This window comes from Crassostrea angulata, chromosome 1, assembly GCF_025612915.1.
Source record: "Crassostrea angulata isolate pt1a10 chromosome 1, ASM2561291v2, whole genome shotgun sequence".
NCBI classification, from domain to species: domain Eukaryota; kingdom Metazoa; phylum Mollusca; class Bivalvia; order Ostreida; family Ostreidae; genus Magallana; species Magallana angulata.
Genome location: NC_069111.1, coordinates 4807532 through 4831363, shown reverse-complemented (window position 1 = coordinate 4831363; position 23832 = coordinate 4807532). Strand labels below are relative to the sequence as shown.

The window sequence follows — 23832 nt, the reverse complement described above, 5'->3', positions numbered from 1 at the left end:
AGTCGTCAAATCATTGATCGTCTTGTAACGTTGGGGGTTATAAACAGTATATTTAGTCTTAATTCAGGCACGTAGCATCGTTTTTGAAAGTGGGGGAGCCAGACTCATCCAAAAAATCTTGACAAGCAAAAAAAAAAAAAAAGGAAAATTTAAAGGTTCCCAAAATCATCAAAATCCTAATCCGGGGGGGGGGGGGGGGGGGGGGGCTGCCGTAGTATATAATTTCACTACTCATTTCCTTATTTTCTTATCAATTTTTTTTACATACTCCCGAAAAAGTGGGGGGGGGGGCAACTCCATGATAATTCAAATTTTTATATGTAAATTTAAAAAAATGTGTTGCTCCGAGAAAAAGTGTGTGTGTGGGGGGGGGGGGGGGGGGGGGGGCTCTACGTGCCTGTATTTAGATGCCTTGATTGATTATGGGCCTTCATCGTGTTCATTTTTAAAAACAATAAAATGCTTTCTTTGGTGATTCATGCGGAATATGAAGGTGGCGACATTGTATGCCTAGTATGCCTTTGACCTTTGACTCCAACTTCTCAATATTATAAACGTATATTACGGAACAATTATGTTTCCTGCGAAAAAAAAAAGTGGGGGGCTTAACCCTCTATTCTGTTATGTGCCTAATGGTTTGGTCTAACTTAGCAAAAAAAGGGGGGGGGGGGGCTAAGCCCACCCCCCCCCCCCAGCCCCACCGGTTCCGACGCCTATGGTCTGGCTGTATAGAGCTATATGAATTATCTATTAGTTGCCGTAAGAAATAGAGGGAATCATGCTCGGTAGATATAAATATATCTCGGTGATTCTCAGGGGATTTAATTTAGCAGGGTTAATTAAGCCTGAGCTGCCAAATTGATCAAACGAGAAAAGTATTCAAGCACAGGCACCTGACGTTTTTTTTCTCATAATGAAAATAAACCGCCTATACCTAAAATTAGGTTCATGTAACCGTATAGCACATTTATTTACTTACAACGTCAGGTGTCGATGTGAGGAAAAATAACTGGTTCTCTGTCTAACTTGCGCATGACAGTCATGGGATTTCTACTTTCGATTTCAGTTGTCCTTGTTTAAATCATGTTGATGTTGTAATTTTATGGGTTGAAGGAGATAAAGGATACTATCAGCGGAGGATACCACTGATTAAGTATGACCCTTTTGTACTGATAATCAGCTACTAAATAAGACTAGAACAGTACGATAAGGAGAACGTAATTCTTATGCGTGCATACGTGTCACCAACTTCGCTCAAGTAAATACTCAGCCTCAAATCAGAGGTTTGACCTCAAATTTATGCACTTTTCTTCAAAGGATTTGAATTGAGGGATTTGAAAATTTTGGTGACGGTGAAGCCAGATGTAACGTTATAGTACGTGACATACTCTGTTTAATTCTTTCTGAATAAAAAATAGAATTTATTATAACTGTTATAACTGAAGGGCTTTTTGCTAAAAGCAGTGAAACTCAGGCAGTGGTAAACATAATATCTTTTAATCTCCAATATTTTAATCAGTAAGAATTGAAAATATTTCCCTGTAGAACAATCAGAAAGTTTGCATACTCATTTTAAACTATTGGTCAGGTAACAGGTTTGAAGTGGTACACATCATGTATTCTACACCAGCTGTGGCTGTAGCATATTAATATAAAATTAATTTTACATGTATTATCTGAAGTTCTGAACCCCAAAGTCAATTGGTGCAAACCATAACAAATGCTTGCATGTATAGTGTACACAATCCTCTCCCAGGGATGTCGGGGGGTATTTCATATTAGGGCAGTGTAATTGATCGTTAAAGGGAAGGGGGTATGTGAACCGGATTTTGACTCAAAATGAAGATATTCTACTATGTGTCCAATTATTCTTGGTAAATGTGCAGGATCAGAAAATTTTTATCCTGTTTTGTGTGTTGGTAAAACATAATTTTTTGTAATTCATTTTGATTAGAAGATAGTTCAGTAACAGAAAATTATGATTTAGTGATATTCACCTCCTCAAAATGAATGGTAAGTAACTAACCAGGGACCTTGTAGAACTTTAGCCACAAATGATTGGAAGTTTTTCTTGTGGAGAGAATGCTTTGGAAACTTGAAATATACAGGGTGATTAATAATGACGTTAATCCCTCCAGTTTTGAAATTGGATAAGTGTTGTAAGTTATTAAAGATATTTTAGCTAGTTTCCGTACTTTGTACTATGATTTTTATGCTCATACATTGTAATATTCTCCAATAGTTAATTTCAAACTAACAACTTGTTATTTATCATGAAAGCTAGCATCCTCACAACAACAGAGGTCCTGAGGTGGCTAAGCTAGATAATATATATTCTTTATTTTTGTAACATAGAATCTATCTAATTAATACCCTGTTAATTGTCAACACACACAAGGAACAGGTATATATACTTGCTTAAGTGGACAGAGTTTACAGTTTGCCGCTTCATTAAACGGAGATTTTCGTTATCATCGCTGCTCCAATAAACACTGATCGCTGTTATAAAATTCAATTTTAGCCTTAATTTAAAGAAATCCTTTTAAGACAAAATTATTGTGGCGGCAACTGCCACCCCTCTTCTGATGCACTTGTCTCTTATTTGGGCGTGAGGAGAACAAGGCCTATATATATATATTGTTTTCCCTCGGACTGAAATGTCACACTTTCATTGGATTAAACATGGCACGTGATTGCCTCATATATCTCTATGTAGGTTCTTTGAGGATTAATATTAGGCAATATGGCCATCATTGGCAGCCGCCTCACCTACTCATCTCGATATATCATATTATTTAACACAGAAATCGTGTTCAGTAAGTCCTTAAAATATTTAGAGTAGTTGCCCTTTGGAATTATTTTTAAATTAGAGTAGTTGCCCTTTGAATATTGACGTCACATTGTTATGTCTGGAGCAGAGCAAAATGGCAGCGTCGAAATTTGCTCAAATCTCTGCAGAGGTTTAAAATTGAATAGCAACAAAACATTGTAAGTAATATGGGTGAAGCGAAGATTTTTTAAGTGTATTAATTTGAAAGGTGGTATTGATCATTTTTAAGAGTTTAAATGAGTTTAACTGGACGAGATGTAAGGCATCTTGTACATTGCTTTCATAGATCACCGCTATTTGTGAATGAATATGCCGCTTGATAGTCCTTGGGAAAACAAAACACTTATTAGGTTAGTTTCTGACTCGCTACGAAAATATATTGGGTTGATCAATCTCATAGACGGCTCGGCTTCGCCTCGCCATCTATGAGATTGATCAACCCAATATATTTCTGTAGTGAGTCAGTAACTAACCTAATAAGTAATATTATCATAATAATATTAGATGCAGACTATGGATGATGCCCATAGTCAGTCTTCCAATATAGAATTATAGGGGTTTTTTTTCAAGTTGTTTAAATTTCTTTAACATACATGTAGAGTGATTACGCCCAGCTTGTTTAACATTAAAATTGATTCATGTGATCAGATAAATTGATCTTTTTCAAAAAGATGTTGTTTTATTTATCATGTTTAAAAGAAGTTAAAGTTTATTGGAAATTGATTGGTGAGTAAATTTTCTTCCTGGTCTTTTTTCAGAAATACTGAGTTGATAAACTTCACAGCATGTATACCTAACACAGCTTAGTGGATCCATGGATAAAACTCAGTTCAATCCCCAGCCCCCTCAGGAATTGTGTCCCTTTGATTCGCTTGAATGGGAGCGGCTGAAGGGAATATGGAATTGTTCAGACCAGGAGCTGTACCACTGCCTGCCAAACCAGTACAACTACCCCGGACAGATCTGTGTGAAACCCAACTGGGTGCTCAAAAGTGAGTAGAAAACAGAAGGTGGACCTCAGAGACTATATCAGACATCCAGTGTCACTGTGTCAGTCTAGCTTCTCTTTTGATGATGATGATGATGATGATGAATTGGGGTTGGTAAGCATGCGCAATCTAATTAGAATAAGAACTTCCATCTGCTCCCTGGTTTTCAATACATCCCAAAGAAGAGAAAAACTCAGGGATTTGAAAAAAATTCTCAGATCTGAGTAGAAAAAGACCATCAAATTTGAATCAACACAATCGTGGCTCTGGGGCCAGATCTTCCACACTACGGAAATCCAAGGGAGCAGATGGAAGTTCTAATTTTAATTGCATTGGTACATGAGGGACCTATAACTTTGTTGTTTCAATAGTATTTTCATGGGGATTTCCCTGCCCATCAGACACACATGACCTTCCTCTACTAAACAAATTATTATGAGTGTTTAAATTTTTGAAAGTAGATCCTGGTTTAAAAGGTTGATTTACTTTAAAGTGTACTTTGATTTAAGCAAGTATATCACATTATGAAATTACTATATTTTTATGTAAGAGTCTTGAAAAAATACTTATAATGTAATAATAATGCCAGGAGTATGTTATGTCCAGTGACTGTAACAAGTAAAATAAATGGATTAAATACACCATTTATACCACTACATTCCTTATGTTCACTGGTTCAGTAGATCATGTGTCCTATAATCGAAATAAGATTTGAGTTTCGTGTGCAGAATGAAGTTGAGTTTTTTTTTATGTTGCATACATTTATCCGTGTGGACAATAAATGCCTTTTTGTATGGTGTATATTGATAAAGAAAAGAATTCACAAGGGACCAAAGATCTATGCATGTACTGGCATCCGGTGATGACTGGAACAACATACAGATTGTTCATTGTGCATTTTTGTACATATATCTCAGTAATGCTACTCTACAATACTGCTCAATTTACATAGATAAAGAGGTATTATGAAGCATAATGCACCATATGTAAATGTCAAATTCTGTACCAACTGGAACAAGCTGTATCAAATGATATTATTACATTTAAGTGACAATGAACTTATGGTGATGACTAATGTGAGTCACTTGATGTGCTTTGTAGCTCACTGAGACAAAGTCATGAGTGCTTGTCTCTGCCCTAGGTGTTTGTACTTGGTTAAAGTTTTCGCAGCAAGTTCCATAAATCTCAGTGATCATATGCACTGGCATAAAGGTCAACAAACCTGCCTGAATGATGCATCTTTTAATGATAATGCACTTGACAGGCATGTGTCCTGAATCCGAGCAAAATGTTTTGGATGCTGGAGGAGGTTAATGTTTGTGGAGTAGGATAAGTTTTAGGATCAGTGCAGATAACTACATGGTCTTACTTATTCAAATTTTAGATGGGTGATGTGACTACAGTTTTTATATGTACCAAGGTAGTACAAAGCTAACATTAGATATGGATCTTGATCTCAATTAATCTGACCTTAAGGCAGGTTTAAATTTTAGAGCAACTTAAATTGGGTAAGAGTGTTGGAGCAGGTTACATGCTGAAGTAAATACTGGTCATAGCCCATTCTGACTTGCATGGTCAATGTAACTATGGATCCATATGAATGATAAGGCAATGTTCAAAATAATTAAACTGGATGTAAATATCTCTAAATAAGTGATGCAGTGTTTATATTCACAGTTATAGAATTTACTATGAGCATTATTAATTTTGTGAACAATTTCTAGATTTTACTATCTGCACCATTTTGATCATTGATTACCACTGTAGTATGCTCTACTCTGTAGATTACTGTCCCATTTACAACACAGTTGCTGCTAAAATTGATTTGATACCTTGCGACAGTCAGTACGGAGCATGCTCAGACAAGGATTACAGGTCAAACCTGGTGTACATGTGTAAGTAGTGTCAGGTGATGGTAGGCCACACCATTGTTACTCATCTAAATATGTTACATAATCTGTAGAGCTATTTAGCCTTCCCTAGTCTAAAATGCAAATAGAAAAAATTGATTAAAGCATTGCTGTAATATATAACAGGCTAAAAGAAATAATCACCAGTTATACAAACATTAATCAATACCCCAAGTTTGAAGCTTAGCTTTAATTGGCACAGACTACAGGCAGCATTAACATAACCTTACTATCAAGTTTTGTTTTTAATAAGTACATATGTTTAAACAATGTATTTACGGTGTATTTATGAATTTTTACTTTTTATTTCCAGATTCAGGATGTCTCAATAAAACAGAAATTCTGTACGTATCAATGTCATGTACTACTCATATTTCAAACAGTCATGCTCTTATTCTGTGCAAAAACATGAAACCGGACCTTCACTCTCCTGCCTATTACAGTTTGATTTACATACTTCATCGATTTGTTCTAAGATTAAAATGAATAATATACAATTATAGTCTTTTGATGAGGTCAATACATGGTTATATAGACCTGATGAGAGTATAATGACTGAGGACTTTCATCAGGTTTATAAAACCATGTATTGACCGATATCAAAAGGCTATAACTGTTTTATCATAATAAAACAAAAACTAATTCTCTTCCAGTGTATAAATTAAAGTAAAATATTTTGTTCCTAAGGTGTTGATTTTGCTATTACATATGACGTTACAATGTTGTACGTGCCTAAACCAGTATTTTGTCATGAAAATCCATTTTTAACTCACCTGAACTGAAAGCTCAAGTGAGCTATTCTGAACACATTTTGTCTGTCGTCTTCTCTGTCCGTCTGTCCGCCAGTAAACTTTTCACATTTTCAACATCTTCTCAAGAACTACTGGGCCAATTTCAACCAAACTTGGCACAAATCATCCTTAGGCAAAGGGGATTCAAAGTTGTGAAAAGTAAGGGCCACACCCTTTTACAAGGGGAGATAATTAAAAATTAATGAAAATTTCCAGAAATTTTCAAAAATCTTCTTCTCAAGAACCATAAAGCCAGGAAAACTAAATCTTGTGTGGAGGAATCCTCAGGTAAGTCCTATGTAGATTCAAAGTTGTGAAATTCATGACCCCCGGGGGTACGGTTGGGCCACAATGGGGGGTCAAAGTTTTACATAGGAATATTTAGAGTAAATCTTTAAAAATCTTCTTCTCAAAAACTAATCAGCCAAGAAAGCTGAAACTTGTGTGGAAACATCCTCAGGTAGTGTAGATTCCAAGTTGTGAAAAATATGACCCCCGGGGGTAGGGTGGGGCCACAATGGGGGGTCAAAGTTTTACATAGGAATATATAGAGTAAATCTTTAAAAAATCTTCTTCTCAGAAACTAATCAGCCAGGAAAGCTGAAACTTGTGTGGAAACATCCTCAGGAAGTGTAGATTCCAAGTTGTGAAAATCATGACCCCCAGGGGTAGGGTGGGGCTACAATGGGGGGTTAAAATTTTACATAGGAATATATAGAGTAAATATTTAAAATTCTTCATATCAGAAACTAATCAGCCAGGAAAACTGAAATGTGTGTGGAAGCATCCTCAGGTAGTGTAGATTCCAAGTTGTGAAAATCATGATCCCTGTGGGTAGGGTGGGGCCACAATAGGGGGTCAAAGTTTTACATAGGAATATATAGAGTAAATCTTTTAAAATCTTCTTCTCAAAAACTAATCTGTCAGGAAAGCTGAAACTTGTGTGGAAGCATCCTCAGGTAGTGTTTATTCCAAGTTGTGAAATTCATGACCCTGGGGGTAGGGTGGGGCCACAATGGGGGTCGAAGTTTTACATAGGAATATAAAGAGTAAATCTTTAAAAATCCTCTTCTCAGAAACTTATCAGCTAGGAAAGCTGAAAATTGTGTGGAAGCATCCTCAGGTAGTGTAGATTCCAAGTTGTGAAAATCATGATACCTGGGCGGGGCACAATGGAGATCAAAGTTTTACATAAGAATATATGAAGTAAATATTTAAAATTCTTCATATCAGAAACTAATCAGCCAGGAAAGCTGAAACTTATGTGGATGTATCCTCAGGTAGTGTAGATTCAAAGTTGTGAAAATCGTGATCCCTGTGGGTAGGGTGGGGCCACATTTTGGGGGTGTTAAAGTTTTACATAGGAATATATAGAGTAAATCTTTAAAAATCTTCTTCTCAGAAACTAATCAGCCAGATGATTCTTTATAATTGTTAAGACTTTGGCTCCAGGACAATTCTTCGGCTTCACAAGAATGTTCAGAGTTTGATGTAGCTTTATATCCCATATATAAACAATTGTTAAGGATCTTTTTGAGAACTGCAATACTCAACATGTGATATGACTTTAAAATCATCCTGTTAGAAAAGGGACTAATGCATACTTGCCAACTGACTCCATTTCATTGGGTCACACCCGATTTTTCGACCTTTCACCCATTTATTTTTAATGACCCGGCGGGTCATGCTTTTCACCCGATTTTTGTCGAACAACCCGAAAATATCCCTATTTCCGGATTTGGTTCGTAAATTACGTTGCTCGTTTGATTTCCAGTTATGAACCCAAGCTGAGCTTGGATTTAAGTAAACAATGCCGATGGTTATAAAAGAAACAGTTCAGGAAAGTGTTAATTGTTATCGTGAGTTGTTTTGACAAACCGAAGGCTTAAATCAGTAAGTGTGATAGCTTCCAATAAGAAAAGGTCTTCATCAGGGCCAGCAGAATCAAAACCAACAAAAAGAAAGCAATATTTTTGTACCTATTAACTTATCTGGAAAATGAATTCCTATGGGTAAAACTGAGTAATCGAGTACAAAACGAGGCTTTTTGTTTTCTATGTAACGCACATTTGAATATTGGGTCTTGTGCCCAAAATGATCTGACTAAACATTAAAAAACGCTGAAGTCATGTAAAAATGCTTTTAATAAACAAAAAAGTCTTCCAAGTCACTTACAACTTTCATGCGATCGTTTTCAGAGTTCAAAAGCAAGGTTAATGTAGAAGAAACTCTTTTTGCATTTTTTTTAGCTGAACACAACCTACCATTTTCTGTATCAGACCACTTTACAAAATTGAAAATCAGCAACTGTTAGGTACAATGCTTCTTTGCAATAAAATATTACACATAGGTTTCAACACATATGTCTATTGTATATACCTTTGAAATGCATGGTAAATATATCGTGAATGTAGTTACGCGCTATGACCAGATTTTTTGCTTCCCAAATCTGGTCATGACCAGATTTTCACATGTTGGAGGTTGGCAAGTATGCTAATGATGATAAACATAAGAATATCCAGGGGGGAAATGGATTTTTTTTATACAGGATCTACATGTATTATTGTACATTGTCCAGATTGTTTGTATTATGACTCTATTAAGCTGATTTTATCATACCTATTGTTCCTCAGGTGAGCGATGTGGCCCATGGGCCTCTTGTTAGTATAGTGATATCTATAAATTTTCTTTTTTTAGTATAGTAGGGTCTATAAGAGCTAGAATTTATAGCACAGTCATGTGACAGCAATCGACCAATCATATGCTTGGGGAAAATGCGATATTATTATAAACAATGTTAGAGAAGGTGTTGGAAATGCGACTTATCGCTTAATTTTGATGGTTTTTTGGGGAATGTTACAGGGTCAAAGGGCAACACTTAAACTACTTTTGATGTAGGAAATGTTGATTTTTCCTTAATGCCACATGAGGGAATTTTAGTTTCCTGAACATTTTTTGTTGTTCTTGTGCAGATTCTGTTTATTACACTTTTAGCTATTCTTTTTTATCTAATGTATATATTTATAATGATTCTCATTTCTTTAATCAATATGATCGTTTGACTGTTTGTAGTGAGGAACTAATCACTGAGACCCCTCCAAAGCAGTTGCTGCCTTTTCCTTTGCACTTCATAGTGATAGCTGCTGTAGTTGCCTTGGTTGTACTAATTCTCGTAGGATTAGCTTCATGGTTTTTCTGCAGAAGAAGGAAAGGTATGACTAATAACACTGTCTATAGCTGATAATTATGTACCAACAGTCTTGCATGTCACAGTTATTTCAAATTTTCAAACATGGATTGAAAAATTACAGGTTATCTATACTACTATATTAAAATAATAGACTGAAATGTTTGGGCTTTAATACCGAGAAATATGAAGAGTACTGTCATTTGTTATACCCCCCGCAAACAAAGTTTGGGGGGGTATATAGGAATCACCTTGTCCGTCTGTCCGTCTCTCTGTCTGTCTGTCTGTCTGTGCAATCATGTCCGGTCCATATCTTTTTTATGGAGAAACATTCTTGAAGTTCTTACTTCACACAAAGATTGCTTATGACCTAAGGGTGTGTCATGACCTTGACCCAAGGTCATTCGGGCAAGGTCAAGGTCACTGGCAGAAAAAGTGCAAAATTCGTGTCCCGTCCATATCTTTCTTATGGAGAAACATCGGAAGTTTTTCCTTCACACAAAGATTGCTTATGACCTAAAGGTGTGTCATGACCTTGACCCAAGGTCATTCGGGTAAGGTCAAGGTCACTGAAAAAAAAATGCAAAATTCGTGGTCGGTCCATTTCTTTCTTATGGGGAAACATTGGAAGTTCTTCCTTCACACAAAGATTGCTTATGACCTTAGGGTGTGTCATGACCTTGACCCAAGGTCATTTGGGCAAGGTCAAGGTCACTGGCAGAAAAAATGCAAAATTTGTGTCCGGTCCATATCTTTCTTATGGGGAAACATTGGAAGTTCTTACTTCACACAAAGATTGCTTATGATTAAAGGGTGTGTCATGACCTTGACCCAAGGTCAATTGAGAAAGTTCAAGGTCATTGTTTCAAAAAAGCTAAATTCTGTCTGTGTCAAGTCTTGTATTAATGGAAATATTAGAAGCTAAAAATTAACAGTTTTCAAAATTAAAGCAGTTGTTATTTATAGAAAATGGACAGTGAAATAGATTCATCCAATATTTTCTATAATAGCAAAAATACACGCGTTATGATTTTTTTCTTAGCGGGGGGTATCAATTGTGAGCTTGCTCACAGTACCTCTAGTTTTATATATTTTAAACATCATTGGTACTTGAAGATTACCAATTTGTTTTTATTTTTTCTCAATCAAGCTTCGTTTATTAATTATCAACGAAAATTCCTCAAAAAAATCCGGAAATCATCATTTTGAATTTTTTGGATTTTAAAATCTTGTGCATGCGCATTACATTCACACTAAATCACGGGAGGCTATTTATTTTATGTTTCCACAATATCACATTTGCATGGATAAATTGGAAATTTTTTCTGTTCATTAAAGAAAATACGGGAGATAACTCTAACTCGGTGCATTTACTATAAAAAATCATGAGAGTTTCGATTGTCAACATGGTGTGTAAAAAACGTTGTTGAAATATGTTGAACTCTGCAATTATAGAATTAAACTTTTCAAAGAAAAGTATTTACAGCTTCAAAATGGTTTGTTATGAACAATTTGACAGTTTTTTTCAATGCGACTTTATTAATTTTCTCCAAAAATCATTTTGGAGTAATTTTCTGCTACATTACGGGTATATGGGAGGCATTTTAACTGTGGTGAAGGCCTTTCCCGAGACACAGTTAGATTATTCCAACTCAGCAGAGCGTAGTGAAATTAAAAGCATTATTGTTGGCTCGAAGTTTGGTTATGCAAATGTCAACAATATACGGTGTTTTGATGTATGAATTTTGTAAATGCCAGATATCATTTTAGTATGTCTATTAAAGCTCAAAGCTGCTTGATAAGAATCTTAAGCATATTTTATTAGGGTCTTCCGTTTCTGTTTTTCTTAAAAACTACAAGGCTAATTGTTAGCATTTTTGGTGTGTGGCATCTCTATGGTAAGAGGAATCTAAATTGTGAAATTCATGGCTTTACCACCCCCGGGGCACCACAGGTGGGGCCAAATATGCAAAAACAAGCCAAATTTTCAAAAATCTTCTTCTCTACTCCCATATATGTGAGGAAAAAACTTGTTGCATGGTTATGATGTCAATGAAGCCTTCTACCAAAATTGTGAAATTCATGGCTCCTGGATCATGGGTTCTGGCTCAAAATTGGGGCAAATTTGGCCATATAGTAAAAATGTATTAAATCTTAAAAAATCTTTTTCTCTACTCCCATATATATATATTTATTAAAAACTAAATGCATGCTTATGATGTCCATGAATCCCTCTACCAAAATTGTGAAATTCATGACCCCAGGGTCAGGAGTTCAGTCTCTAGGGTGGGGTCAATATGGCCATATAGTTAAAATGTTTTAAATCTTAGAAAATCTTCTTCTTTACTTCCATATATATATTTTAAAAACTAAATGCATAATTATGATGTCCATGAAGCCTTCTACCAACATTGTGAAATTCATGGCCCCTGGGTCAGGGGTTCAGGCTCTAGGGTTGGGTCAATATGGCCATATAGTAAAAATGTATTAAATCTTAAAAATCTTCTTCTTTTCTCCCACACATGTGGGCAAAAAACTGAAACACGGTTATGATGTCCACTAACTCCTCTACCTAAATTGTGAAATTCATGGCCCTTGAGTCAGGGGTTCAGAACAGGGGGGGGGGGGGGGGGGGGGGCAATATGACCATATAGTGTTAAGGCATACATGTATAATGTTTAAAAATCTTCATCTCTATTCTAACACATCTTTATGAAAAACTGACTTCATAATTATGTTTACCAGGAAGTCCTCTACTAAGATTTTAAATTTCCTGTCCCCTGGAGTATTGGTTTTGACTCTAGGGCAGGGCCAAAATGCATGTATAGGTGTTAATGCATATAATGTTTAAAAATTATCTTCTCTACTCCCACACACCTGAAAGGAAAACTGAATTCATGATTTTGTAGACCAGATCTTTAAGTTTTCCACCAAAATTATAGGTTTCATAGTTCTTTTTGAAAGATTTCAGGTAGGGAGGTGGTTGTCATTACAAATTTATAATTTGAAACCTAATTAAATGCACATATGAGACTCCTTGACAGGTTTGTGTATGGGTTATATGCTACTCAGGTGACTGTTGAGGCCTATTGGCCTCTTGTTTTAACTCAACAAAATTCGTGTCCGGTCCATATCTTTCTTATGGAGAAACATTTGAAGTTCTCACTTCAAACAAAGATTGCTTCTGACTGACCTAAGGGTGTCATGACCTTGAACCAAGGTCATTCGGGCCAGGTCAAGGTCACCGGCAGAAAAGTGCAAAATTCATATCAGGTCCATGTCTTTTTATGGACAAATATTGGAAGTTCTTAATTCACATAAAGATTGCTTATGATGACCTGAGGGTGTGTCATGACCTTCACCCAAGGTCAATTGAGGAAGTTCAAGGTCATTGTTTAAAAAATGCTTAATTCCTGTCTGTATCATGTCTTGTATTAATGGAAATAATTAAAAGCTAAAATGTGACACAAAGCTTGCTTGTCTCAGGCCACATAAAATTATGTTTTAGATTCTCATCCCCTTCTCTCTGAAAATTGCCTGCCCCGATGTATTAAATTTTTTTTTTTTTGGAAAACATTTTCGGAAAAAAATCGGGCTCATTATACCAATAATTTAAAATGTTTATATTAAATGTCTGCTTTACATATGGATTTTCGTTTGATTCCAGTGATGTTTGTTAACACAAGGATGCAAATGTTCTCATGCATTAGCAGTTAACTTGAAATAAAATGGAATTAAAAGAATAGAAATTGGTGTGGGAATGGGGAATTGAGTATTTATATACGAATATTAAGAGAAAAATCTTCTCAAAAGCTGTTTGGCCAGAAAAGCTTAATCTTAAGTGTAAGCATCCTTGGGTAATGTAGATTCAAGATTGTTCAAATCAAAGTCCCCGGGCGTTGGATGAGGCCACAAGGGGGGGGGGGTCAAGTTTTACATGGAATATATAGAGAAAATGTTTCAAAATCTTCTTCTCAAAAATCATGTGGCAAGAAAAGCTGTAACTTGTTTGGAAACATCCTCAGCTAACGTAGATTCAAGTTTGTTCATGGTCCCTAGGGGCACAATAGGGGAAAATTGAAATTATTCTTGTAAACTTAAATGTTATAATGCATGGTTTTATTAAAATGTGAGAATCTTAACATATTATTGATTCTCAATTGCATAAAACCTGGACAAAGAGAGTGTTGCAGTTCCTATGATATATTCCTTAAGGGAGTTTAAGATAAAATGGGAAAAAATCAAAGTTAAAGAATTCAGTGTTAATCTTTTTTTGCTTGCAATATTGTACATAAAGCATTGTAGAATTCCAGAAAACCGCCATTTTTTATTTTTGTTTCTAATAGGCATATTTTTTTTTAAAAAGAATCTGGAGGAATAAGCCGTTGCAAATGCCCACGACCCTCTCATACGTCTTATAAGAAGTAATAAACGTACGAGTTAACGGGGCATTTATTGTCCAAATGAAAATGTCCAAAAAAAGGGGCAATCGACATTTAAAAGGCGCAAATGCGCTTAAATTTTGTAGTATTTACATATACTTTAAACTGGCAAATTTAGAATGACAATTACATACTCATTTACAAAGTTAAAATACAAAAATGTTGATTACTTTCTAACACTATTTAATTTACTAATTTACCTCAGTCATCGTATACAACCCCTAACGCTGGGGAGTCGACAAAGAGTATGGGGGGATCGATTTTCCGCTTCGGAGACAGAAGAATTAAGTTAACTCCTTTTGTAGGTATTCAAACAAGTATTTTAAAAAAAAATATACAGTGGCGTCGGAAGCAAATTGAAAGTGGGGGGGGGGGGGGGGGCTAGACTTATAAAAAAATCTTGACAAGCAAAAAAAGGTCTTTGCTATGTATAAATTTGCAAAAAAAAAAGTGGGGGGAGGGGCTAAGGAAGACAGCGATAGTCAAACCAGTAACGTATAACAAGGGGGCTTGTTATAGGTCACTGGTCAAACTTTGTGTTGGTCATTGGTCCTAGTGGTCTTTGTGTCTTTTGGTAGAACTACTATGCTTTTTCTTTCACAACAAAACACGCATTTGTAATGTGATTTTCCTGCAGATACAATTGGAAGTGAAATGCATGCCTAGTTAATCGTTGAATTTTCTTTAGGCGCATACTGTACATTTGACTTAGCTTGTATTCTACATTTTGTGCTCAATTACATGCTTTTGTCCAGCTTATGTCCTTGTTGTGTTAACAAGACTCTCAAGGATTAAAAGATGGAACGTTTTATCTTGCCATTTAATCGTTTCTTGCATGCACAACAACCATTTGTTTACAATATAAAATCGTGCAATCTCAAAGAGAATAACATACATTTCATATTATATAAAAGTAGTAGAAAACGCATATCAAATAATTCCAAGTTATTATAAACAAATTTTTATTATTAAGGAAAAAAGGAAAATTAGATTTTAACAATGTATATTATTAAGTAAAAAAAGAAAATTACATTCTAATAATGTAAACAAAAAACCCCATAACGCGTACGATTCGAACACCCACTTTTACAGTTACATTTGTTTAAAGAACTCCTCGCTTACCACTACACCACGCTTGTTTAGATGCTATAATATAGCCGATTCTTTTGTTATCAGTTTTACGCAAACGACTGGACTTAGTCATTTAAAGTCCAAGCTTAAAAATTTAAAGAAGAAAACTTACTTTTTACCATAGAGTGGATTTTCGTACCATTTTTTGGAAAATTGAAAAAGATAGACGTTATTATGTGTTAACAATATTCGTTCTTTAAAAAATGGTACGATGACCCACTCTGTGAAAAAAATATAATTTAAACATCCGATTTCTATATGATTTTGTTGCCAAATTAGCATAACTATTTTGTTGTCTTAATATCAATTAAATGTAAAGTTACTTTTTGTGGGTTATGGCAGCACTGAATGTATATGATCACATATGTTTAATAAATGTAACGAAAGTGAAATTTGCTAGAAATAAAATATTATTTTTTTTAATGAACCTATGTCGTTTTTTGCCTCGGCTTATTCCCCCAGATTCTTTTGGGGGAAATTATTATAACCTTTAAAATATAAGAACTCTGTGTAAAATTCCCTCGGTATAAGACTTGTCTAGATTAGGCAAGTGGTTACACAGTTAGAATGTGCTAGAACTGAATCTGACTTTTATGATTATGATCAAGCTTGAATCCAGGAACAGTTGGAATTTTTATACATATTTCTTTGAATCACATGAAAAGGGAATGTATGTAGATAATTTCAGGATGTCAGAATCAAGTTATTTAAATATTTGTTAATGTAATATTTAGCATTAATTTTATAAAATTCTGCAATAGATTTTGTATTAAAATTGAAATATGTACTTGAATGATGGTTTTTAATCATATCATTAAAAAAATATCTTTTAAAGAATGACTGCTATCGACTTCGTTTTTAACGCGGGAGCATGACTAAGTGTGGTTATTTTCATTCAACTTTTCCTGTGAAGTGTTGTGCAGACTATAAGAAGGTTTATGTACATTATTTTAAGGTTGATTATTTAACTAAACAACTATTAGAGTGCTACATTTTTAAAGATGAAATACTTTCAAATCTAATCACAGAGACAGTTTAACTATTTTCATAACAATTAAACATTGAGTACAGATTGTAATTTTTTTTTTCACTGGCAGAAACTCTTTTAACTAATATATGTAGATCGTTGTAAATAACTTTATAAAAAAAATCGTTAGAAAAGAGTTGACTTCACCTTAAGAAATTGTGCAAGTAAAATAATGTTGAAAATCGTATTTTAGCGTGTTAAATTATAGCGAGATCAGCCTCTACATGCACTGTATAAAGTGTGTATTGATGACGTAGAACAGCTATAAATTTCAACATTGACATAAAATTAATTTTTTGAATTAAATTTTGTATTTTGATATGATTAACCTGTTAATCATTCACAACAAATTGCGGTTAACCAGTTGGCAATATAATTCTGTAATCAATTGCTATTTCCTTTTCACCATGTTCATAAATAAAATATTTAGTTTAAGAATTTTTTGTTTTAAGTCTTTTGTTTCATTTTTAGCTAGGAAATACGAACCTGTTTATCAACTGGAACCCATGATTGGTCAAGATGAAATTCCTATAGGTATGGAACTCTTGTACTACAAGTTGTCAAAGATTAATTCTAAAGCATTAATCCAAGTTGCACAATGCAGCAATCAGGGAATCAATTGTACCTTTCTGGTTACATATTGTCTATTTTTTGGCTGTCTATCTAAGGTAAAAATTAGATTTTTATATTTTTATCGTCTTCCAAATTCCCCAACTTTGCCATAAAGTTGCCTTAATATTATCAACAGCAAATTGAGGTGTGAATATGACCTGTAACGATACGTGTTAGACCCTCACAAGTGTAAGGAGAAGGGGTAGTTTTTTATAAGACTGTTATACTTTTAGGTATAATGTTCGTATGGAATCGATTTTTCATATTGTATTCATACAGTACAGATTGTGAACTTTAATTATATCTTTCTCTCGCATTACCACCGGTGTGAGATCGGTTCGTCCTGTGCAAGCAATGTGATATTTGTTGTCGTTCAAAGTGTATTGCTACGCTGCCAAACATTGTATGCTGTAAGGAAATTATAAATGAAGGAATAAGCTAATTCATTAAGTAATTGCTTTGCTTAATTGATTACAATTTAGTTTTTCTTAGCTCTCTTAGCTTTCTGCCGAGTCCTAGACCGTGAATCTTGGCCCCTCGATGGAATTTCACTATCCCACACTCGTAATAATGAATGATTCTATTAGTCAAAGTTCAACGTGTTTGCACAGAATAGCAATGTGGCCAATGTGTATCACGTTTAATTAAATTTCTTTACCTTTTTATGAATGTCAACATAAAAAATAATGAGGTAAATAGACACATGTACATGAAGATCTTAAAACCAAAAGCAAAGTACAAAAGTATCATTTAAATTTTGCAGGTTTTCAGAAGGCATTCAAATACTTGAAATATGTGTTTACCCCAAACCACTTGTATGAGCATGCCATCGGTACGTTAGAGCTCCATCATTGCCTCACAATTATTGGACCACCTGGGTCAGGGAAAACCATAACTGCTCTCCAGCTAGCCTATCGGAAATGTGCAGTAGGTGGAAGGTCACGGGTGTACTTCTGTCGTTCTGTACATGAACTTGAGTCTACAGCTGCTGGGAAAGTGGATGCCTACATTATTGTAGATGACTGGTTGGACCGTTATCTGTACTATCCTTCTACTCTACTTCCAGCCATAGCTTCTTTGACTAAATTCTATGACGAATTTATTCAAAGTGGAAAGGTGCACCTCATTTTAACAGCTCAAAAAGATAAATGGGCAATCTTTAGAGACTCATTGACAAGATGTGCATTGTTCGAGCAAAAATGTTTGCTGATAATTGATTCCAGTGAATTAAATGAAGAGGAGCGATATAATATTATTCTTCGTCATTTCAAGCATTTCAATGTTGAGGAAGGTGATAAAAAGAAAGCGAAAAAAAATGCAGATAAAACAATAGTTGTAAAAGGTACCAAGAAAAGACTTGCAAAAGAAATCGAGGATGAAAATGAGTTTTCTTTTCCTGTTATGATTGATTTGATATACATTAATGAAAGATGGAGGGGCACTATTGCACAAAGTCTGATTTTTAAAGATGGATTCTCTAAAATATTGAGAAAATTTTTAAATAACTGGTTAAAGGACGAGGACAAAATTGAAAGAAAATGTTTTTGTGTTCTTGTATTTGCCGCACTTCTTGGAGGCAAAGTGTCTCCTTCAGACTTTCAAAGTCCAATTACTGGTCCGCTTTTTGAACGAGTTTGCAAGGAATACAAACTGATAACTAATGCCAATGAAGTAAATATTGAGATCGAAATGTCGAATAACGAAAATGAAATGAGCGAATCGGAAAAGAAAAAATTGGTTCAAAATCAACCATCTTTAGTGGAAAATGCTAATTGGGGGAAATTAATGGATGAAAATGAGCGTTTAAAAGGTTGTCTTTATAAGATAAGTGACACTAAGTTTATTTTTCAACACCCTTCACTGCACAGATTTGTTCTTTCTTTCATAAAAGATAAAGGAGACATTTTTTTTATTGAAAATGCGAATATTGAAGTTTTACTAAATCAGTGTTGGTTAGAGGATGAAATAATGAAAAAATATGAAGCCGAAACGAAGGAAATTACACTAAAAGCACCAGTAGGGTCAGTTATTTTGCGGACCACTTCTCTTAAGGCTTTGGCAGAGAGAGTTAGTGCAGAAAAAAGTGTAGGTTATAATATACCAGAATGGAATAATCACATCTTTATGAATCAAACGACCTTTCAGAAAATGTGGGGAAAAGTTCAGTCTGAGCTTTGATGATATATTTTAATTTCAAATTTTAAATTATGATAAAAATGACTGTGTCTGATATACTGGTACATGTATATATAGGTTGTATGTCCATTGACATTTTTCTTTGTACATGTATGCACTGAAAAGGTATATCGGTAACATGTAGCTTCTTTGGTTAACGTTGGACACTTAAGCGATTTGATCATCATTAACATTATCATTAACATCGACGGATATCTTACATTATTTATTTCATGTTTGTTGGTATTTTGCTTAATCGGGTGGTTTTTCTGTTTTGGATAAAACTTAAAACAACTGAAACGACTAGTTTTTTTTACATTACATACACGTTTGAATGACAATTGATGATTTTTTTTCAAGTCTAGAATACATATCAAATTAGAAAGTATAATTACCAAAATCTAAGCTTCGGAGAAAACACAATTGACTCCCACCTACTCCCCCAATAAGAAAAAATCTCAATCTGGGCATTATAAACAATATCTATTATAATTATGCGCAGATAAATACCAATTATTCACAGAAACGATGAAAATCCACGCAGATTATTAACCGATTTAAGTTTAAGCTCAGCGGAGCTGAAAGCTCAACGACAGCTATTTCGTCTATCTTTTGCCTCCCAACAGAATATTTTACCACTGTATGAAATAGTCTGAAAATTTTTTCATATTTTTAACACCATCTAAAGGTGTGCACCTGCAAATTTTAAGCAAGAAGTTGAATTTATGACAGTATTCATTTTCTTAATTCTATTCATGTGTATTGTTCGCTGAGGTTGAAAAGTAATGTAGAAAATACTTCCATATTTTATAAATTAATTTATTGTAAACACTCTACAAAATATAATTATTAAAATATATCCAAATAGAGGCTTTCAAGTTAAGTTACCTGAGTGAATTGGGTCACCAATTGTTACTATTTTTCGTGTGAAGCATATCTATGATAAGTGGAATATAAATTTTCATAATATCCTATGCATTGTATGTGTCTATACTTATAAATTAAGGCTTTTTGAAAATAAACAACAAAATGCCTGCACCAGAGTACTTGCTTACACCTTTGGTATTTCAACACATGTGTGATTATGTCCGTGAATTATTACTGAGTTTTAACTTATAAGTTACTATTGTGAAATTCAACAAAAACCTTTTTTATTTTCGATTAACAAGCCCGAAAATAGCAAATATGAGAATAAGGTGGTGGACATGCTTTGGGGGATGCAAGTTAATATATTTACTGTAGGCCTATTTAGAGAATACATAGAAGTTAAGATTTGACAAATGTTGAATAAATAAAATAAGTCAGTTCGTTTCTTTAGTGGGCGATTTTAGTTTTGATACTCATTAACTTGCGAAGCACGACCACTGGTGAGAGAATGGGATAGAACTTTCGGGGTAACCAAGAACCCGGATTGACTAATTAACGAAAAGTTTAGGACGAGTTCATCATGCATTGCGGGCATATAGCTTGTATCGGAGTTCGATTGATACAAAAAGTTAATAAATAAATTGGAACAATTAATGCGATTTCAGTATTAATGGAAAGAACTTTCCAGAATGGGGTGCCCAGAAACGGGTTGTCTACTTGACAGCATGGCGGACAGTGTAGGACAAGTTACCATCGGGCAGATACTTTGAATCTGACAACTTTGGTTTAAAGACATGCATGCAAATAGATAATAGTGCATAACCTTGCATGTTTTAATTTCATACATTTTCATACCACGACACATTGATTGTGAACCTAATCATTAATGAACAGATAATTGTATTCTACGTCTATATACTGCCAATCGCAACTTCTCGGGAAGTTGCGATTGCTAAACTGTATAGATAAATGATGTATGCTCAAAAAGGTAAAGTTTAATGGGGATGCCCCCCCCCCCTCCGGATTGTTTTTCTTTTATCAGAAATTATTATTTGTGACAGTAATAGAAATTATATTGAACATTGACCTAGAGAACCAAATTTAGAGATAGATACGCTAAATACCTATTCACTGGTTTGAAATAAATACATGTAGAATAAAAAAGGGTTTTTTTTCAAAGTCAGCTGCAACAAACTGGATTAAGGCAACGAACATGTACATGTGTATATTATCCATTTCAGTTTAGATTTTTCATCCCTGCCCGCTCCTCAATGATAAATTCCTAGTAAGAAAACAGAAAGCAAGTGCGACCAAATTCATTTGTCAGGGGGTCAGTATATAAGCCATGGTTTAGATGGAGCATGTTTAAATTTGATATGTGTGCGATTGTGTGATTGTGTGTGGGTTATTATAATACTGTTTCGAATAAACCAAAAGTTTCCATCGTTATATGGAAATTGTTAGAGTATTATGAAGTGATAATTTTGGTCGGGCGTGATCAAATCAAGTAAAGCCCGAGGGGCTTTCTTATAAATGATTCTTTATCATTTATTGAAGTTTCACTTATTGTGCGATTAAATATTTGAATATAAATAAGCAAAGCCCGCTTTAGCCCCAATTAAACTTCATTTGAATTAATTGAACTGTATAGTACAGATTCGAAACGTAGTGTTACTATTATCACAGGCAAAGCCACTAAAATGTGAATATATCATTATAAATTAAGGAATGAATTATTTGCATAATGATGTTTAGAAGCTGTTTAAATTTAGTAGTCAATTGATGATATGACCCTGTATGCTTTATTGTAAATAAAATTAATAATCTTTGATATGATTGTAATGTATTTACATCTTTTAAAATTATTTGTGAAGGTGGTATGGGACACTTTCATGACATACAGATTGTCGAAATAAACAATAAAATTAAGTGTAATTTTGTAAATAGTTCCTTTCCTAAAATTGTCACTTAACAGTAAAGCGCAATGGGTTAGAGGGTTCCCTACGAATCTGTTAGTCACAAGTTAAAATCCCACTGGGAATTTTTAAATATTTACCTTTCCAAAAATTTTTAAACGTATTTTTTGGTTAAATAAGAAAAATATAACCGGTGAAAGTATTTTAATTATAAAGAACTTTAATTAAATCAAAGTTGACTGATGTCCCATACCTTTTTACATTTAAATAATTGAAGTATACAAAGTATGGTAATTTTATGCGAGTTTATCCAAGTAAAATAAGTGCAAGCCCATCAAAGAAAATCATAGTCCTACGGGATCAATTTTCTGAGATATGGTGTTGCATTGCATCATAAGAGAATGTGAGGAAATTTTAAAACTTTTTAATTGCATCCGCCAAGACTTAGATTAGAAACGTATTGAATGTGTTAGCCACAGAAAAGCTTTGCGTGGCTTTTTTATTTACAGCAAAGAGAGTGGTAATATATAAATTGTCACCATGTGTTTCTTTTTTTCGATAAAAAATTAATTGAAAAAAGATTAGATACAGAAAGAAAATATATTATATATGCATTTACTATGAAATCCTGATATGGCCACGAGTTCACTATCGCACAATCGAGGTTAAGGTCGATAGCGCGATGATGCGATTACGATGGTGCAATATCGATTAAACAATGCTCTATCGTGTCATCGTTAGTTCTCTCTATCTCGCCATTGCACTAACGTACCACCGCTCTGTAAACCGAATGGCTGGTGCTTGTTTTTTAAATTGGAATGTAGATAATTCACATTTAAAAAAATCTAGAAGTAAGAGCTATTAGATTTTGTTTTCTAAAACTAGCCTGTTATATATTAAACCAGTACTCATTATCGTACTGCGTACTCTGAGCGTAGGATCCACTAACTCAAAAATCCGAGGTTGTAAAAGTTTGGGGGTGAGTTCTCTGCCGAATATGCTGAGTTTAGTTTATATCGTTATGTATATGCTTTGGTGTGCTATGATGAATGAGATTCAGTGATATCATCCGGGATTTGAGATTGCAATTCTATGAGATTTCACTCCTATTATAATGTGGTTTTTTTGTCAAAGATATGCTTGATTTTTTTAAACTTGATTATTTAACTCTCATTTTTGTTTTCACTGTCTTCGTATCCATAGGACATTATGACTTTACATTGAAATGATTTGAACAAATAAACCATATATATATACATGTGTTAATGTTTATTTATAATGTACATATGTTACAACTGCTTATAATTCATATGGTTTTTTGCTAATAAACAATACAATACAATAAGGAATGAATCTTAAACTAACAAACAAATCATGAATGATGACAAATACAATTGTATATTGATAGTCAAGGACCCATTTCGCAGTTGTTGAGGTTGTTTTACCTTTAACATGACCAAAATTGGAAGAAAATGGGAAAACGTACCATAAATTAGGCTTTCGTTGGGAATACTTTTACAATTAAAGGAAGGAAATCCCACTAAATGGCCAGCTCTCCATTGTAGAAAATTTAACCGTTTTCATAGTAGAAACTGTTATGTGCCGGTAGTTTTTCCGGAAGGGGGTGGTTTGTTGAAATGTACGAAAGCCGAGAAGGATCATTCGAGATTCGACATTCGAAATACGAGATTCGAAATACGAGATTTGAAATTCGAGATTCAATATCTAAATTAACCAATCAAATCATGGATCTGAAACCTGTATCCTAGCAACATCAAACTGTTCTAAATAAAGATCATTTGTACATGCTCTTTCCTACAAATAAATGTCTTAATAGCTCTTATATAGTGGTTATAAAATGGGTAAATTAACATTGATGAATTAACCCCACACAGTATAAACAATTAGATTAGAAATAACACTGTTGGCTTTGCGAATCTAAGTGGTTTTGTTTG

The 23832-nt window shown here is 34.2% G+C and overlaps 1 protein-coding gene across 2 annotated transcripts; it reads left to right on the top strand.

The window, feature by feature from the left end:
* Positions 1 to 1062: 1062 nt before the first annotated feature.
* LOC128190406 (uncharacterized) lies at positions 1063 to 23133 on the top strand. Of its 2 annotated transcripts, XM_052862447.1 has the most exons (8): positions 1099 to 1153; positions 1318 to 1375; positions 3589 to 3822; positions 5604 to 5714; positions 6043 to 6073; positions 9593 to 9732; positions 16779 to 16841; positions 17683 to 23133. In XM_052862447.1, the coding sequence occupies exons 3-8, from the start codon at positions 3645 to 3647 to the stop codon at positions 19095 to 19097; spliced, it is 1938 nt and encodes a 645-aa protein (XP_052718407.1). In that variant the 5' UTR covers positions 1099 to 1153; positions 1318 to 1375; positions 3589 to 3644; the 3' UTR covers positions 19098 to 23133. The 2 variants fall into 2 exon arrangements, with proteins under 2 accessions (XP_052718415.1, XP_052718407.1); XM_052862455.1 differs by lacking the exon at positions 1318 to 1375 and having other exon boundaries at positions 1063 to 1153.
* The last annotated feature ends 699 nt before the right edge of the window (positions 23134 to 23832 follow it).